The sequence below is a fragment of the Sus scrofa genome, chromosome 5, assembly GCF_054392235.1.
Source record: "Sus scrofa isolate SSC_HxYL_T2T_F1_AM1 chromosome 5, Sscrofa_HxYL_maternal_Yorkshire_Landrace_v2.0, whole genome shotgun sequence".
NCBI classification, from domain to species: Eukaryota; Metazoa; Chordata; class Mammalia; order Artiodactyla; family Suidae; genus Sus; species Sus scrofa.
Genome location: NC_139387.1, coordinates 15879662 through 15899350, shown reverse-complemented (window position 1 = coordinate 15899350; position 19689 = coordinate 15879662). Strand labels below are relative to the sequence as shown.

Sequence of the window (19689 nt, the reverse complement as noted above, 5' to 3'; positions counted from 1 at the left end):
TCGTATTGAGTCCTGGTGCACTTTGCTGTGACGTACACTCACCGGCCCTGCCCGCCCTGCCCTGTGGGCTTACGGAATGGGCACAGTCCCCTTTACCTCATGGCCAGCCCTGTTCAGCATTAAAGAAAGCCTTCAGGTTGAGGAAATATAGCAAAGAGGTAAAGGTTTTGAGCACCAAGTGAGCAGTTTTATCCATTTATGCCTTGGCCTCCTCCTCTTTGAAATGGAGACGGTTTCCTAGGAGTTGTTCCCGGGATTAAACAGAATGATGTGTGTAAAGCAGGGAGCACAGTGCCTGGTGCACAGCCAGCGGTCAGTAAAGGGGACTGCTGGTAGGTCTGTCCTGAGTCCTCTCTTGCAGGCTGGGCAGGAAAGGAGGGCGGACTAGGTGGGGTTTGGATGTGGAGGGCTGTGACAAAGATTTTTTTTTTTTTTTTTTTTCCTGTGAAAGGAAAATAGGGAACAACAGTAAAGAGCAAGTCAGTGGAACCTGTTGACTGACAGGCCTAAAAAGAGCGCAACAGAGGAGGGAGGCCACGGGGACTGGTATTAAGCCAGTGCCTCTAGCACCAAGACCTGGAGGAGCCAGTGCAGCAAGTGTCTGGGAGAGTTAAGGTCAACAGCCCAGAGGCACTAGTGAGCTTGGTGTATCCAGGGAACAGACAAAGGCCAGGCCTGTGCTGGGAAGGAGCATGGTTTGAGATAGTGAGACAAAAAAGAGAGGGGCACATCCTACAGGGCCTTGTGGCCACAAGACAGGAGTTGGGACTTCATTCTAAATATTCTGGGAACCAGTAGGCCTGCTGGATGGTGAGTGTGAGCAAAGGAGTGAGAAAACCTAACTGTTTGAAGAAGTCAGCTGGATTCCACATGGAGAGCCGACTGGAAGGGAGCAAGGAGGGGAGCAGGGAGACTACGGTGCTGGTCCAGGCGGAAGGGGACAGTGGCTTGGACGAGGACAGTAGCAGTGGAAGAAAGGAGAGAAGTGATGGTTTCCAGGGGTGCTCCGGAATTAGAGCAACAGGGCTTGCTGATGGCTGAGAGGTTGGGGAAGGAAAAGACGGGAGCTGAGGATGAGGTTTGTGGCCTGAGCAGCTGGCAAGGCTATTTTACCAAGAAGGGGAGGATTGGGGATGGTATTTTGGAGTCAAGCAGGGGCAGGGGTAGGGGTGAAAGTTTGGCCCTCAGGTTTGAGATGCCCTTTAGACTCCAAGTGAAGATGTTGAGGAGGCATTTGGATGTAGCTTCTGGAGCTCTAGGAAGAGTGTAGGACTAGAGATAAAATTTGCATGCAAGTTTATGTTATTTTGCCTTTTGTGTATCAATGGTTTATGAGGGTGTTCCTCTATCTTCTCTCCCTTAACCGTGAAGTTCTAGCTGGTATGGTTATTCCTCCTCTACGGAGGACGCTGAGGGTCAGGGATGTGATCACGTCGCTTGCCTATTACAGCTTAGTGCTTGCAGAGTCAGGATTCAAATCCAGATTTTTGATGCCAGGTGCATTGCCCATTCTGTTCATTGCAGTTAAGGTGGCTCTTCTCCCTTTTGCTGTCCTGTTACCACTCTGCCCCCAAGGTTGCCATTTCTCCTGAGATTTCCTCTTGGAAAAAACACAGCCTTTTCCTGAGATAGAATTCTAGTATTTCTTAGTGCTATATTTAATATTACTAATTTAAATATTAGTTCTAATATATCCTTAAGGAGAAGACACAAAGTTCCTTTTCTTCCTGGATAAGCAGCTTTACCTCGCACTTCTCTGCCATCGGTCCGGAGGAAATACTATCCGCACATACCTTGTTCCAGAAATGCCTGCCAAACCCCTATATTAAGACCCACTCCTAACACAGAGCTGTGTTTTCAGGTATTCCTGTCTTTCTAAAATCAACTCATTGTAAAACACTATCCCCACCCCCTTCTCTAATCGGTCCTCTGTCAAGGCTTCGTAGCCTTGGTTCAAATTACAAATCTGTGAAGAATTTAAGCATATGTAAAATGGAGTAAATTTTTGAGTCCTCAGCGTTAACCCTTCTGCTGATTCATTCGGCTCAATGCGATAGAGGCAGGACAGAAGGAGCGCTTGAGGGTCATGACTTGGACGGTGATGGCAGAGAGTCGATTTGGAAGAGTCGCACATGCAGGCACAGCGGTGGCCTCTGTGTGGAGCCGTGGGACAACCCAGCCGTCCGAGTAGGGCCCAAAGAGGAGCTGGATGAGGCTGAAAGAGTTGGGTGTTGGCAACCAAAGTGGGAATGAAATGGGGAATAGTCCACAACATCAGTTGTGCTCGTCATGAAGTGAGCCGATACAAATTTCATAGTGTTGTGAGTTTTCTTTCTGTTTTCGGTCTAGGGACACACCAGTGCAAGAGCAGCAGTTATTTGAACATAATTTTCACTCTTGAAATGTAAAATTGTTTGGAAATACTATTTTTTTTTTCCTTTTGGTAGCATCACCTACAAGCTGACACCATGTGTGTTCTCTCTGAGACAATATAAAGATGGTTTTGATATGGGTTATCTTTATGCCCCCTGCTTTTCCTCTTCCATTTTTAGAGCATTCCCGGTGTTTGGAAAATCCAATTTTCGTCTTTTGTCGCAAGTTTTCTTTGACAAAGCTGTTGGTAGGGATTCTTTTTGTATACGCACACTATGTAGATGGCATTTCTGTATTCAGCGCCTCATGGAGGAGCCTCTCTAACAATTAAAGGAGACTTGCAAATTTAGTTTCATGGAACATGAGTGTCTATCCTGCTCAAGCCTGATCACTTCAAAGGTGGAAGGATAATTAGTAGTGAAATGAAACAAATGTGACGAGGAAGCTGAATAGCAGTAGTTATGTGCTCTATGTTATAAAGGCTCAGGAAGATGGAAGAAGCCAGAATAAGTGGGTGAACCGGAGCGGGAGAGTCCGTGCTCAGTCGTTGGGAATGAGCATCAGCGCTGCCTGATAAGAGAAGCTTAAATGTAATTGATCAGACACAGAAGCCCACTGAGGAAGGGGGAGCAACGAGTAGCTGTTAGAAGGGCGGCCGACCCAATAAGCAGCATCACTTTCTGTGACGTCAGGAATGGAGGAGGCCCAAGCAGAGGGACCAAGGGTGGAGGAAGGAGAAGGTATTCCATCAGGAAGCAGGTGTGACAAGAAGACCACTCCAGCCTGGAAGCAGAGAGGATTCCCTCCCAGCTCACTTTATAGATGAGGGAATTCCAACTGTCTTCTAACGTATATGTGTCCTTTAGGTCTATGGGGGTCCGTCTTTATGCATCTCGTTAGTAAATGCTTCATGAGTCGGCTCCGGTGGGGTTGGAATTCCCTCACCTGTACCGTCCAGTATCTCTCCAACAGTCCAGCCTTTAGTAATATGCAGAGTACTGGCAAAGGCGAGGCGACATAGCACACCTCTACCCCCACAGGTATATTTGTTGTGTGTTTGTTTACAAGGAAAACAAGGAAGGTTTTGGTTTTTTTTTTTATATATAATTTTTTATTTTCCCACTGTGCAGCAAGGGGGTCAGGTTATCCTTACATGTGTACATTACAATTACATTTTTTCCCCCACGGAAGGTTTTGTTCTAAACTCGGTGGCGGGCAGGGTGGGCTTGTGGGGGATATTCCAACCCCGAGGACTTGATCTCCTTTCCCAAGCATTCTAGACTCCCAGGTACTTCAGAGTGAAGCCATGACTTACCTAATAGATGCGTCATGCTGCTCCACAGGGAAAAATAGAACAGAACATGGGTCTGGAATATTCTTCGTATTTTCTCTTCATATTCTTTATCGACTGGCTGTATAGATAAAGATAGGAAGAGACATTCGCACAGAATGCTGATGGAGCCGTATTCAGAACTAGACTTTTTATTAAAATCAAAACCACTCAGGTAAACCTCTTAAACTTTGGCATGAGTTCTATATGAAGGGAAGTCATTAAAGGCAAACATTTTTATCTTGAGCCTTGCTTTCTGTGATGGTTAGTGCATTCATTAGAAGGGTGAGCAGGTTTCCTGTTCCGTGGGGTTTTTGTTTTTTTGGTTTGCTTTATTTTTTAATTCTTGAACAAAAATTATCTGTTAGCCTAAGGAATTCCCAAGTTAAATTTTGTTTCGCTGCTCAGGAAACCAAATTATTATATTTCCAGATTTCCTCTTACTTTTGCTGCCCTTCACAATAAGGGAGGAAAGAGTGGACTCCTTTGATGTAGGGGGAAAAAAGGCAATATATCACTTCTCTGAAAAGAACATTTCTCAGCCTCTCATGTGAAAAAGGATTAGCACCTCCAACAAAGGTCCTGTAGATCACAGAATCAGCAGCAGTACCAAACAGTATTCCTAAGGAGAGGAAAAACTGTATTTGAGCGAGAGTGTTTGTCCTGGCAGACAGAAGCTTTTTAATAACTGCAAATCTGAGATAATGGCATACACTCCTCAGTATCGCCCCCTAAATCCTCAGCTAGTTTAAGTGCAGTGAAGTCGATCTTTGTGTTAAAATAGAAGTATAGTCTTATCAAAATGCAGTTTTTTTCATGGAATGGCTCAGTGTCATCTGTCTTCCGTCCATAAGGAGTATGCATTTATGGATAACCTTGTTTGGAAGATTCCTCTCCAACCCTCTCTTTTTCAGCAGAAATTTCATTATAAGTTCACATCCTCCACTCTGAATTGATACACGTTCTTCAGCAACCTGCTGAATTAATTTATTAGGATTTGAACTGAATGTTTATTAGAAGAAAAGACAGTCTCCTCTGAGTTCCCAGCACAGTAAGAATCCTCACACAGTAGGCACGAAGAGCCTGTGGGAAGTAAGAAAATGTTAATATGTGTGTGGCAGAGAAGCCAAGAGGGAAGTTTGTTTGTTGAACAAGGCTGGGCAAAACCTTTGCTTTTTCCAGACCTTTGCTTGTTATTTCTTTTGCCTATATTATGTTTTCTAAAATTGAGAGAATGAAAAGGCTGCTTTAAAGTAATAATAATAACACCTTGTACTCATGTAGCACTTGAGACCGTCCAAAATCCTCTCTGCAAGTCTGCAGCTTCAAAGTCTGGATGTCTTTGGCTCCCTACTTTGCTTGATCCTGCTTGAATGAAAGGCTCCAAGGGGGAGGGAGGAGGGGGCCGATGAGCTAACAGTGTGAGCCCCAAGATAAGGTATATGATGCCAGACAGTTCTTCAGAGTTTTGTTCCAAAAAGAAACTCTGGCAACTCTTACTTTAATGTTAGAAACCAAGATTATTTTGTCCACGGAGACACCTTAAGATTTCATTTACTTTTTTTTTTTCTTAAGAACAAATTTTGGTCTTCAATAGCTAGCCAGTAACCCTCTGACCTTTCAGTAAATATTCCAGTAAAGCTTTGAAATTAGGGTGTTTAGTGTTTTACGGCCCAGAATAAAAATCTCCAATTCTGTTTCCAAATAGTGTAGCCTCAACACATTTTATTAAGCTCTTGACACATTCAGCCATGTGTATTTTGTAAAGTTCCTATGGTTATTGTTTTACAATAGCTGCTTCCAGAAGCATTGTAAGGGTTTCAATTAATCAGCCCTTTGTGTGCTTCAGACTATGCAAATTTATCACATCAAACCATTCAACTGCTCATGGGAAAGCCGTGTAAAAACTGTATTGTCTTCTAGCGCCTCCTCTCATTTAGAGTGATGTTTTAATAAGAAAGCTAATCAAGTTTTCTTATGCATTATTTATCTGTTAACATGTAAGGAAGAGCCGAATTAAAATTATGTCAAGCGGGATATGGCAAGTGATGAGATAGATCTGGACGTGATTCACCCACAGAACAAAGCTAATATGATTCAACAGTTTTCGTCCCCTCCCCTCCCCCTTGGGATTATTTAAGGTGGTGGGGTGAGGAATAAAAGAAGGTTAATTCGGTAACTGGGAAGGGGGGAGGAAGAAAGGCGTACGCACCTGTGTTCGCCTTCACGTTTTGATTTAGAGGTTTACGTTACTGACTATGCAAAGGCTTATTGAGACGAGTTTGTTCAAAGTAGAGACATTTCTTAACACTCACAGGCGAACTTGAAAGCATTCCTGCTGCTTCTTCGGCCCCATTTACCACCACGTTCATCAGCAGTAAGCTGTCGTGCGCTGGAAATCCGCAGCCCAGGTCCTGTGAAGTCCTCAACTTATTAGGAGACACCAGCCTGATCGTGTGAAATGGTCTGAACAGCCCAGCAGAGCAAGCTGCTTTTCGGCCACAGTTAGTGCAACTGCATCTGCTCCTTTCATTCATTCCCCTTTGCGTTGCTAGTTTGTTTCCTGCAATAAGAGTAATTCAGTTTCTTACGTAATAATAGATGCTGCTTTTCTCTGAGGACCTTAAAGTACCTCTCAGACGTTAGTTCATCTGTTCTTGTGACACAGTTACCTCATTAGGCGGGTGCTAAGTATTCCCATTCCAAAGACCAAACAACTAAGGCTCAGCAGCAAGTGGTGCTTTACCCCCAAGGCAGCAGCATCAGCTGAACTGCACCCAACCAAATTGAGGTCACCTGATTCCTTGATGACCCATCCTACACAGGTCTGAGAGGCCAGGGGGTGATGCCCTTTAGAGAGGGCATTCCCCCCAACCCCCATATAGGAACCTCATTGATATTGGGCTTCACGGCAATCGCTCCTTCACCAAACACCACCCCTCTTCTTGCACTATGACTAAGAAACATGGCAGCATCATTCACCTTCGTTCCGTGCACAGAGCGTTAAACTGTGGAGAATAAATAGCCGTGTCTAAGCAGTACGTACAGACAGTAACAGTAGGCAGTTTAGACTCTGATTAGTGTTATTTCAGCAGGATGCACCACCAGGTTTGCCCTGCATCACGTAGAGCATTCGAGTGTGGCTGGGTGACCTCTACAGGTGTTTTCACTTTCAGCCTTCCTCTAGGGAATGTGTATGGGACACCCCTCGAGGGGACTCGTGGCCCTGAACCTCGTCATTTACCCCCCACCATCAGGGCACTTTTCGCACAGCGTGTAAATTGAGGGATTGAGGAAACTAATTCTCTCTCACTCAGAAAATAACATATATCCATCTCAGAGTGGTAAATTTAACCCAAAAGTGGTTATACATAGGAGGTATATTTGCTAAGTAATAATTTTAACAATTAAAAGTGAAGCAGAGTGTGATCTTAAGGGGAGACCTAGCTGTCGGCAAAATAGACAACACTTTGCTAGTTGATTTTTAATAAAGTCACACCAAAAAGAGTTTTCAAATTAAAGATGTTATTGCAGTTTTTTTTTTTTTTTTTTTTTGCCAGTTATTTCTTGGTTTCCTGTCTCTGTAAAGTAATATGATGTTTTAGTTTTCTCTTACCTTTTTTTTTTTTTTTTCATGTTCTTAGCTTTTTTCCCCCCTCCTATTTGGATTGAGATGGATCCTTTATACTAAGACTAGTTTAAAAAAAAAAAAAGTCCACAAATGACTTTTGAACAAGTCAGTTGCTGTTCATGATTAGAAATACTTTCTAAGAGTGATTTGTCAGATTAACCAGACTTTTGCGGGATAAACCTATTCTTAAAATGATTTCTATATTTCTGCAAGGCCACGGAAATAGAAATAACAAATTGGCGTAAGAGCCGCCAGTGTCTGGGGCACGACACAGAATGTGGCAGTGGGCGCCCCCGACTTGCCTTTCCCGTGTGGCTTGGCAGTCAGGCTTGTGGCTTCTTTAGATGCCCTACGTTCTTCGCCTTTACAGCTTGAAATTAAGATTGATGGCAATGGAATAATATTTTTTGACTGGGTATCTGTAGAACCTTTCTGCTCTAACTTCCTGGGTTCCAGTTTTTCCTTACTGTCTGTTTTCATTTGTTAAAAGTTCTGTAGTGTGGTCTGTGGTCTAATTCCCATTTGGCCCCTGTGAGTGCATTAAATGTTCCCCAGGCCTGTTAAACTGGTGTCTTTGCATTTCCCTGCCAGGAGGCTGTGCTCTAAACAATGGGGTTGAGACACCAGCCTGAGCCAGGGGATGAAATTTTATTTTAAAATCTGAAATGCTGTGTAAGCATTTAAGGTATGAATCAGTAATTGTTTCACAACAGCTTCCATTCGATATGGTTTATTTGTAGTCCATCCTCTTTTGAAGGATCCAGGGGCGTGTTAACACACTGAGGCGTACTGCATATCATTTACATTTTTAAACCAGCATTAAAGGAAAGTGACTATAACTTTTTTCTAAACATGGGAAGACGTTTTTATGGCTCTGTCCCTGGAGAAACCAGAGTTTTAATTTTTCCTTTGAAAATAAGAGGGGAAAAAAAAAAAGACCTCCTGCTCTGATTAAAAATGTGAATAATTCTGAAACAGAAATACCTTCTAAAAAAGAAAAGTGTGGTTCTAAGATTGAGAACTCTTCCCCCCACTAATGAATTCCGTAAAATACAAACTTTAAAAAATCATCTGTCTAATTTGAGATTCGAGATCATCACATTCTGTCTAAATATTTTGTTTTAACTTCTAAGCTCATTATGGTCTCTTTGTGTTAACTTGTATTAAAATCTGTCAGCTATGGCTGGTCTCATAAGCACAGTCAGCGGACCAGAATAAGTTAATTATTTACTCGTGTGACTAGTGCTCTTCATCTAACGAAATGCACAGCTGTGTTAGATCTGCAGTTGGATGTGTAGCTTCCATTGTTCCGCAAGTCAGCAGAGGGGAGAAGCCGCAATGATGGAGAGCCCTCGGTTCTTTCTGCTGTTCTGGCTTTCTGTGTCGATTTCATGGATCTTTTATCATTCACTTTCACACAAAACAAACAACACAGGCCTGTCTGCTATGGGAACCATCTTGGCATATAAAAGGGTTTTCAGAGCCTAAAGTAATTTTAAGTTAGCTAAGATTTAATTTTTGGCTTACAGGTGCCCTTGATTCAGATGCAGCCACAGCGGCTCCTACAATGGAATGAAAAAAATCTGAAAGTTACTTACATAACCAATGTATTTTTAAATTGCAGTGTCAGAAGAGGGCCTGTAAGAAAACAACTTCCCAAGCGAGGAAGCTCTGTACCAAATATTAATCAGATTTCGAGCAGAGTCATTAGGGATCAGATTTCAGGGGAGGGAGCCTTGCTTTCCTTTTAGTAACAAAATAAAGTTAAATTTGCTTGATTGAACGTGTCCGCTGAGACTGAGAACACGAAATGCAAATCGCCCCTCTCCTTACCCTCCCCCAGTGTGTCCTGCTTCCACGCCGCACCTAACTCCCCACCTTCTCTTGTCGGGGTGAAGGGGCAGCTTCCTCTTGAGCAGACGCCGCCGTCCCCCATGAACTGGCCCGGAAGGGGTGCCGCTGATGGGGGTGCCGAGGCTCTTCTCTTACACTTTTACACTTTGCATTAAGGGATGTAGCTGAACCCTCCAGCTCCTCACCAGCCAAAGGGACGTTCTCACCCAAGCGCATCCCAGGACTGGCCTCTTCAGGAATTGCCGGTTCTAACATTTTGTTCACTGCTAAACAATGTTGTTGTCGGTGCACCTAGATTTACAGTTTGATCTCTTTCAGGGTAGATTTCCCAGTGGCTCTAGTGTTTTGTCAGATAATTTCAGTGTGGACAAGATGGATTTTGGGAGGGAAGAAAGGAGGGTCACAGACTTTGCTTGATTTAAATTCTAACACATTGCAGCTGAATTTGAAAAAAGTAGACTGAATGTTTTCTGTGCTTGATGCAGGAAAGCATATGTTCTTTATCATTAAACAATACAATTTCAACCAAAAAGCCAATTAAAGTACCTCCATGCTCTAGAATTCAACCCCAGTCTAACTACCATACTGTTGGCAGCCGCTAGAAATCTGAATATTGATAACTGACGTTAAATAGGCAAATGGCATTCTTTTTCTTTAGATGTCAGCTCTGGGTGGTTATACACATCACGAAAAATTTAAGATAGTGTGAGTAATTACGTAGAAATCAAACTGAGGAATAGTTTGAGAATAGTTTCTTTTCAATAGGTGCAGATGTTTGATAACTTTATATACAAAGGAAAAGAAATTTTACTGTAACAGCACTTTTTTCTCGGTCTAACACCATCATACATTAGCTTTCTAATTCTGAATTGTATGGTCAATAGTCTGACTTGTGCCCCTATATGCCTTGTACCAAGGAAGAAATCAGAGGAATTAAAAAAAAATTTAAGCAGTAAATTAAATGTAAGGCTGAGTTCACTTACAGCCAGTCCGAGTAGCAGGTTTGAACTTTGGCATTGGCTGTTATCAGGTGTCAGTTTGCAAAAACTTAAGGATAAAGTTGATTATACCAAGAAAAAAGTACCCACAACTTAAGCAATAAAATCCCCTATAGGTTGGAATAATATTTAAGGAATAATTTTAGACACCATCCATAGCATGCAGGGAGTTGGTGGGGTTTTGTTTTGTTTTCATTCTTAGAATTCCATTTCTAATTCTAGCCTTTTCTACCAAGAATAATTTGGCATTTAATTTTCTTATTCAACTTTACAACTTCAATCACAGGTCACTTTTCTAATGTGCCATAAGCTATAGGAATTAAAATTCCTTAGGGCAGTTTAGGCTCAGCCAGGCAAGCCCTGGCAGAAACCAGCCAACCTCCCAACCAGCCAGGGCTCGGCAGCCAATAGGTAGACGGGTCAGCACATCAGCCACACACAAGTCCTCCTTGTCCCAGTCTTTCAAAACCACAACTTAAACACAGCCCTCGCTCAATCAGTTCTGTGTTTGGTGGTCGGAGAACTTGCATTCCTGTGATTTGGGTGCAGTACGTAGCAGATCCTCAAACACGCTGACAAGGAGCAAGATTGCAGCTGACTTGCAGTTTCAGGGACGTCGCCAGGGCCCAGGCCCAGTGAAGCGGCTGCTCCTCGTCTCCGTGGCACAAGAGGTTGGGCGAGCAACCTGACAACACGCTGTGTGGCATGCCAGCAGCCCAGGCCCCAGGCTGCAGTGCCTTTCTGCAAGGACAGCCGTGTTTTAACTGTCTGTCCAGCAGGGTTGTCGTGTTTGTTTCTGTTTCTGGAGACCGTGGAGGGGGTGTGAGAGCAATGGAATCGAGATGGCAGCCAGGAGACCCCCGTTCAGTGCTGCGTTCTTCTTTCTGCTGACTTGCTTTACGTGGCATGAAATCCTCTCTCCCCAGGTGTCTGTGGCTTGATCGTCCCTCAAGAAGACATGCCATTTTGTGATTCTGGCATCTGTCCCGACATCATCATGAACCCCCATGGCTTCCCATCTCGAATGACGGTCAGTACTTTTTCAGAGGCACTGCTGTTTTTGTTTTTTGTTTTTTTTCTGGTTTGTTTTTTTATTTATTTATTTTTTGGCTGCCCCCATGGTATGTGGAAGCTCCTGGGCCAGGGATTGGACTGGAGCTGCTACAATGACAATGCCAGATCCTTAACCCGCCGCACCACAAGGGAGCTCCCAGAGGCACTGCTTTTAAGGAAAAAGGCAGGCAGTTGATTTGCAGTAAGTGAAAGAGATGAGACCCTCAAACTGGTTTCTAGAAAGGGCCCTGTGCCCTCTTGCTAAATAAATAGGTTCCTAGACCCTGGCAGTGGTGGGCCAACCTCCTCTACAGAGCAGACGTGGAGAGGTCTGTGCTTCCCTGGGGAGCTGTCTTCTGAGAGACGAACCTGCCCCCCAGCAGAGGAGCCCTGTGTATCCAGCCCAACTCATCTCCCTTCCAGGGTTGTTGCTTTGTCATCCTGCCTCTCCCACCTATCGGCTGTGGCACCTTCTTAACCCCTCTGCACCTCCGTTCCCTCGTGGGTAAACTGAGGGCAGTGAGAGTCCTATCTCCGTGGGGCTCGGGAGGCGTAAACTTAGGTCACAGTGAGAGAGGATAGGTATTCGCTACTATTCATTTATTACTCTCAGTAGTAGTTGTCTCGTAATCTTTGGGAGAATTCCAAAATAAACAGAGCTAAATAGACAGAATTCCTCTTCCCCCGGAAGGGGCTCACTGAACTTGCTCCCATCCCACAGGTGGGAAAGTTAATTGAACTGCTGGCAGGCAAGGCCGGCGTGTTGGACGGCCGATTCCACTACGGCACTGCCTTTGGGGGCAGCAAAGTGAAGGACGTGTGTGAAGACCTCGTTCGCCACGGATACAACTACTTGGGGAAAGACTACGTTACATCTGGCATCACAGGGTGAGTGTGTTTAGATTACCTTAAAGAAAAAGTAGGATTTTATTAAAGCGTAAGTGTGATAAAACCTAAGAGCTCTCAAGATACACAGCTTTACTCCTTTAAGAAATCTGATACAAGAAAATTCAGGTTTATGGTGGAGGTGTGAGCTCATGCTCTGGTGATAATCATTTTGCAATATATAAGCGTATCCCATCAGCACGTGGACACCTTACATGATGTGATATGTCAGTTCCATCTCCAGAAAACTGGGGGAGGGGAGAACAGAAAGTCCACATTTAGAAAGCTGAGAAATTGAGGGCTGTTTTGCTGGTGAGGCTCTCATTTAAAAAGTAGGAAAGATCTCATTTGCCAAAATAGGAATTCTACACAGCTCTTAAAGAACATATCCATTGTATATAATACAAAATCTCTTAACCGTTGGCCTTTCTCTGCCTTGCTCTGATGAATATCAGCTACTTAGTGCTCTGACAGGTAGCCCGATGCCTAACATTTGTGCATTCATTCACTAATGATATGTCAGACACCCGACACGTGCTAGGTACTGAGTACATAACAGTGAACAAAGTAGACGCTGACCCTGACTCTGGAGTTGACCATTGAGATTTATTACTAGACATTAAAAAATAATACAAAAGGTAACTTCTTAGCAGGACCCACCCTGCCTACTTACTTTAAATATTGCCCATTTCCTCCTATATTTTTCTCCGTAGCATTCATCATTGTCAAGTACTATGTAATAATACTATATAATATCAGAGTTCCCATCGTGGCTCACCGGTAATGAACCCGACTAGTATCCATGAGGATGTGGGTTTGGTCCTTGCTCAGTGGGTTAAGGATCCACCATTGCCATGAGCTGTGGTGTAGGTCGTAGACACGGCTCGGATCTGGCTCTACTGTGGCTGTGGTGTAGGCCAGCAGCTGTAACTCTCATTTGACCCCAAGTCTGGGAACTTCCAGATGTCACAGGTGCAGCCCTAAAAAAAGGCAAAAAAAAGAGAAAAAATACTATATAATATCATAGTTTGTATCCCCAATGAGAAGGTAACCTCTATGAGAACAGGGCTTGTCTCTTTTGTTTACTGTTGTATTTTCAGGGTCTAGCACAGGGCCTAACATGCAGCCGGTGCTCTGTAAATGTTTGTTGGATAAAGGAATGAAAACAAATAAATACAAATGCAAATAGCTCTCACCAAAATGTAGACAAGGAATACGTTGGAGGACCCCTGTGGGGAGGGGGATGTTTCAGTAGAGATAAGAAGGGTGAGAGGAGACCGTTTAAAGAGTCTTTCATGCCTCTAGAAGAAGAGGGTGTTGAATGTCTTACAAGGGACAGAGCCTAGTAAGTTCAGGGAACTGGAAGAGGCCAGACCAGCAGCCGTGCAGGGAAGGGGCAGCGGCTGCAGCCAGAGAGAAAGCAGGAGAGCAGGTCACACAGGCAGAGCGCTGGGTGTTCTGAGCCTCCTGGGAGAAGCTGTCCCTGAAATGATCATGAGTGACGGGGTTTTCAAACTTTACTCACAGGGTTTTAAAGGATAAAATCAATTGCTTAAATTAAGACCCACTTGCGTATTTTATCAGATAAAACTCTGGGGTGTCGCGTTTATACTGTTTGTCTGAAGTTTTAAACTGCTTGAGCGCCCGTGAAACTCGGCATGGAAGCCTGCGTGAGAACACAGAGCTTGATTTTACCACTGCAAACAGATCATCCAGATGTGATCAAAATGACGCAAACCTGTATCTGTTAAAATATTGATTGCTCTCCAAAGTGATCTTTCCAAACTAGTAATAAGGATCCCTTTAGGTGTATTGTACTTGAGATGTTTTAGAAAATCACATTACAGGAAGAGAGTGACGGTCCATTTCAAGAATGATTCAGTGAAGTAGATAAGGTCCATTTCAAAAAACGCAGTTCTTGCTAAACTGATCATTTTAGTCTTTGCTTCTCATCCAGAAATAATGCGGTAGTTGACCAGAGACTGTGCACAACCAAAGCATCAATTTGGCGGACCTTCTGAACCTAATTTTACTGGAAGATTTGGATGGCTTATGCTCTGCTTCCTGTGGACAGCCGTAGGCTATGTCTATACCTTCCCCAGTATCCCCAGCCACATGTTTTCTTTGCCACTTATCTCGGTGACAAAATTTAAGAAACATTAGTTTAGCTTGCTAGTTGTAGGCACCACAAAGGCTTACCAAATATGTTTGCCTACCAGCTTTCATCTCTTATCACAATGTTGAGCATAACTAGGGGGGAAAATTGCATATAGCTTTACTCAGTTGATGATCGAGTGACATTAGGTAACAGAGCTCTCACAATTCTACTGTGAGCATCCATACACTAGAGGAATAGAAGCATTTATTATTAGAGCTGGAAAAAACCTTGGTCTGACCCCCTGGTTGTACAACTACTTCAGAGCCAGGACAAGAGTAGAGTCTCTGGCCACCCTGTCTGTTGTGCCTTCCACTCCACTGTGTCTTCCAAGAATCTGGTTGTGCTTAAGCCCATGGAATGGCTTGATAGCTGTAAAAGCCTTTGCTAATGATGAAGTGTGTAAAGCAAGCAGAGGCAGATGCTTGGATGTCCTCTCTGCCGTGTCTGTTGCTTCCTTTACTCTTTCCACTCGTGCATCATGCTGTGACCCATATTCACTTGGTTCAAGACTGGCCACTGTGGAGGGGTGTGTGTGTGTGCTCTGAATTTGCCTCGCCATATCACTGCTCAGCTCTTATTTAATCCTCCATGCCCATTTCTTCATCTTCAAAAATAGGGAACAGGGAGTTCCTGTTGTGGCTCTGTAGAAACAAATCTGACTAGTATCCATGAGGACACAGGTTCGATCCCTGACCTCGCTCAGTGGGTTAAGGATCCAGCATTGCCATGGGCTGTGGTGTAGGTTGCAGATGCAGCTTGAATCTGGCATTGCTGTGGCGTAGGCCAGAGGCTATAGCTCTGATTTGACTCCTAGCATGGGAACCTCCATATGCCATAGGCACGGCCCTAAAAAGACAAAAAAAAAAAAAAAAATAGGGAACAGCGAAAGACAAATATCATGTGATATCACTTATATGTGGACTCTAATAAAAATGACACAAAAGAACTTATTTATAAAACAAACTCACTTATTTTGAAATCAAACTTACGGTTACCAAAGGGGAAACCGTTGTGTGTGGGGGGGTAAATTGGGAGGATGGGATTAACACATTCACACTACTGTACATCAGATAGGTAACTAACAAGGACCTACCGTATAGCACAGGAAGGTCTACTCAATGTTCTGTAATAACCTATATGGGGAGAAAGAGTGGATATACATATATTTTTGAGTGGATATACATATATTTTTGTATAACTGATTCACTTTGCTGTACACCTACTGACACATTATAAATCAACTGTATGCCAATAAAATTTTGAAAGATAAATTAACATAGGGAAGACAGCCTCTCTCTCCATGGACTGTTGTATGGATTAAGTCAAGAGGTACATGGCACATAGAAGACGCTTCCTTCCTTTTGAGGAAGGAAGTTCAGGGACAGTTAAAAATATGTGTATATAAAGGGGCATCAATTCTCTGGCTGCTCTTGCTCCCCACTAAAGAAAAGCACTTAAATATTCACTGTCAAAGCACTTAAATATTCAGTCTCTCTTTAAATTCTTGTTACAATTTTTCTAAAGGTTCACTGAGTCAGCTCTGTGATAGACATTTGCCAAGGACCAACTATGTGCTAGGCAGGGTCATTCGTTCAGGGGTCCCAGTGACAAGGAGATGAAGGGCGTATCCTGCAGAGTTTATTTCTCGTGGGGAAAACAGGCAATAATCAGAAATAACAAATGCTCATTTTAATACCAAACAGTAATAAGTGCTCTGCAGAAAATAAAACTTAGGTAAAGAGTTGAGACAGGGCACAGGCACCTTGATGCTGGGGTAGGAGGAGGACTCCTTGGTAAGGTGGTCAGGGCATGTCTCTCTGAAGAGGTGAAGTGTTGGACAGAGCCATGTGAATACCTGGGGGAGGATGTTTCAGGCAGAGGAGCCAGTAAGTGCAAAGGCCCTGAGGCAAATGGGCTTGCTACATTGGAAGGGTGGTGAAGAGGCCGGTGTTCCTCCAGTAGAATAAGCGACAGGAAAAGAGAGTAGAAAATGAGTCAGGTGGATAGGAACCAGGTTATGTTAGACTTTATGGCTGTGTGATACAAAAGTTGGGCGATACAGATTCTGCGTGTAATGGGAAACCATTAGGAATTCAAAACAGAAGAATGAGCTATGATTTATATTTTAGAAGGAGTCACTCTGTCTTATCATGTAAAGAATAGATTGTTGGAGTTCCCGTTGTGGCTCAGGGTGTTAAGAACTCAGTATCTATTAGGATATGAGTTCGATCCCTGACCTCACTCAGTGGGTTAAGGATCCGACATTCCTGTAAGCTGAGGTGCAGGTTGCAGGTGCAGCTTGGATCTGGTATTGCCATGGCTGTGGTGTAGGTTGGCAGCTGCAGCTCCAGTTCCATCCCTAGCCTGGAAACTTCCATATGCCACAGGTGTGGCCCTAAAAAGAAAAACAAAACAAAACAAAAACAAACAAAGAATAGATTGTTGAGGGAGTCAAAACAGGGAGACCAACTAGAAGATTACCTGCAGCAGTCCAGGCAAGGACGGCAGCTTGCCGAGGGTGGTGGCAGTGAGGGAGGGACTGTCCTGTACAAACTGTTTCACAACTTGTTTAAAATTTTTTTCACAAATTTTTTTAATTGAATGCAAGATTCTTTAAATTTTTTTTTTTTTTTTTTGCTATTTCTTGGGCCGCTCCCGTGGCATATGGAGGTTCCCAGGCTAGGAGTCAAATCGGAGCTGCAGCCACCAGCCTACGCCAGAACCACAGCAATGCAGGATCCAAGCCGCGTCTGCAACCTACACCACAGCTCACGGCAACGCCGGATCCTTAACCCACTGAGCAAGGCCAGGGGCCGAACCCGCAACCTCATGGTTCCTAGTCGGATTCGTTAACCACTGCGCCACGACGGGAACTCCAAATTTTATAGTGCTTTATGATTTTCAAGAGTTTCACACACATGATCTCATATAACCCCTTGATAACGTTTCTTCCCCTGCATTGCCCTTTCCTTTCCTTCTTCCTGCTAATAACCACTAGTTTGTTCTCTGTATCTGTGAGTCTGCTTCGTTTTTGTTTTATTCACTAGTTTGTTGTATTTTTTAGATTCCACATCTAAGTGATATCATACAATATTTATCTTTCTGACTTATTTCACTTAGTATAATGTCCTCCAGGTCCATCCATGCTGCTGCAGATGGCTGAGTATTATTCCATTGTGTGTGTTGCGGGGGGCACATCTTCTTGATCCATTCATCTGTTAATGGACATTTAGGTTGCTTTCGTACTTTGGAAATTTTCAATAATTTTAAAATTCATAAGGAAACACCGAAGACCCCAAAGAGCCAAAACTATCTTGAGAAAGAACAGAGCTGGAGGAATTACACTCCCTGACTTCACAGTGTACAAAGCTACAGTAATCAGAACAGTAGGGCACTCACACAAAAACAGAAACATAGATCAATGGAACAGAATAGAGAAGCCAGAAATAAACCCACACACTTATAATCAATTAATCAATGACAAAAAGACAAGAATATACAGAAAACAATCTCTTCAGTAAGTGGTGCTGGGAAACTGGACAGCTACATGTAAAAGAATGAAATTAAAACATTCTCTAACACCATATACAAAAGTAAACTCAAAATGGATTAAAGACTTAATTTACATACCAGATACTACAAAGCTCCTAGATGAAAACACAGGGAGAACACTCTTTGACATAAATCACCACGCTATTTTTTTGGATCTGTCTCCCAAAGCAAAGGAAATAAAAGCAAAAATAAACAAAGGGGACCTAATTAAACTGAAAAGCTTTTGCACAGCCAGGGGAAACCATCGACAAAACAAAAGGAGGATCTACTTAATGAGAGAAGGTATTTGCAAATGACATGACCAATAAGGGATTAATATCCAATACATATAAATAGCTCATACAACTCAACATCAAAGAAACAAACAACTCAATTTAAAAATGGGCAAAAGAACCGAATAGACATTTCTCCAAAAAGGAAATGCAGATGACCAACGGGCACGTGAAAAGATGCTCAGCTCGCTAATCATCAGGGAAATGCAAATCAAAACCACACCTGTCAGAATAGCTATCATCAAAAAGAACACAAATAACAAATGTTGGCAAGGATGTGGAGAAAAGGGAACCCTGGTACGCTGCTGGTGGGAATGTAAATTGGCTCAACCACTGTGGAAAACAGAATGAAGCTTTCTCAAAAAACTAAAAATAGACTACCATATGACCCAGCAATTCCCCTCCTTGGTATATATCCAAAAAACCCAAAACACTGACTTGAAAAGGTACATGCACCCCAGTGTATACATTTTTATTCCTTAATTGAACAATGTATCTTTAATTTCCATCCACAATGCTTTTATATTTTCAGTTCTAGCACTTTTTATCTTTCATTTATTCAGTTATAGACTTGTTCTTAAACAAACAGAGGCCTGTCAGTGATCATTCCTAGAAAATGCTGTCTCTTGTCAGCCCAAATGTAGTTTCTTAACCTTAAACTCTGACTTTTCTTTCAGTGAGCCCTTAGAAGCCTACATCTATTTTGGCCCCGTGTACTACCAGAAACTGAAACACATGGTGCTAGATAAGATGCATGCCCGGGCCCGAGGACCACGAGCTGTCCTCACCAGGTAAGAGGAAGAGCATTTATAATGTAGTCAAGTCTACCTTGCATCTCTCGGATGTCGCAATAGATGGATGTCAAAATTTGGAGGGTTAGACGTCAACAAAAATCACATAAGTCCGATTAACATGAAAAAATAGCAACCAATTAAAAACCAATCCATAGGCATAAGAGCAGGCTCACCGTAGGTCTTGCTGGTAGTCTCCTAAGAGTCGTTACTGTGTTCCAGTTTGCAGATATGGTCCTGTTCAAAAAGGTTCTTCATACAGGAACGTCGATACTCTTTACATGCACACATATTGATACACCTGCGTGCTCCCACGTGTACACAGAAAACCCATACATGTGTTATTTGGTAGCCCAAGCCACAGCTGTCATTTTTTACTACAGTTACTGGAGCATGAGGCATCCATGCTTGCATACTCATTTGAGTAAACTCTGGGAGGTTAAGTAAGGTCCACAGGCACCCCCTTCACCAGTGTGTCTTCCATTCTAAGCACAATGTGTGCGTGTTGATGAATGGGTATAGTTGGGAAAGGGAGTCGTAAACGTTAAGCTTCGCATGTTCTCCGTATTACCTTTTCCAGTAGAGACGCATAGTCTAGGGCACTGGTTCTTAACCAGGGGCGATTTTGCCTCCCAGGGGACATTTGAGAAGACATTTTGGGATGTCACAACTGTGGGGGAGGTGCCACGTTTGGGGGTGGGTGGGGGAGGGATGGGTGGTAGGAATCTGGTGGCTTCTGGTGGGTGAGGGCCAGGGATGCTGCTGCCATCCTGCAGTTCACAGGACAGTCCT

General features: G+C 43.3%; 1 protein-coding gene across 4 annotated transcripts in view; it reads left to right on the top strand.

Annotated features, from left to right (window-relative positions):
* Positions 1–19689, top strand: part of POLR3B (RNA polymerase III subunit B) — a 122212-nt gene that overhangs the window by 94129 nt on the left and 8394 nt on the right. For all 4 annotated transcript variants that reach the window (XR_014803094.1, XM_084955464.1, XM_021091574.2 and 1 more), the window contains 3 exons: positions 11113–11216; positions 11961–12127; positions 18784–18897. Coding sequence is in view for 3 of the 4 variants with exons in the window: in XM_084955464.1 (XP_084811590.1) it covers positions 11113–11216; positions 11961–12127; positions 18784–18897 (385 nt within the window). In the remaining variant the exon portion in view is untranslated. The remainder of the gene's footprint in view (positions 1–11112; positions 11217–11960; positions 12128–18783; positions 18898–19689) is intronic.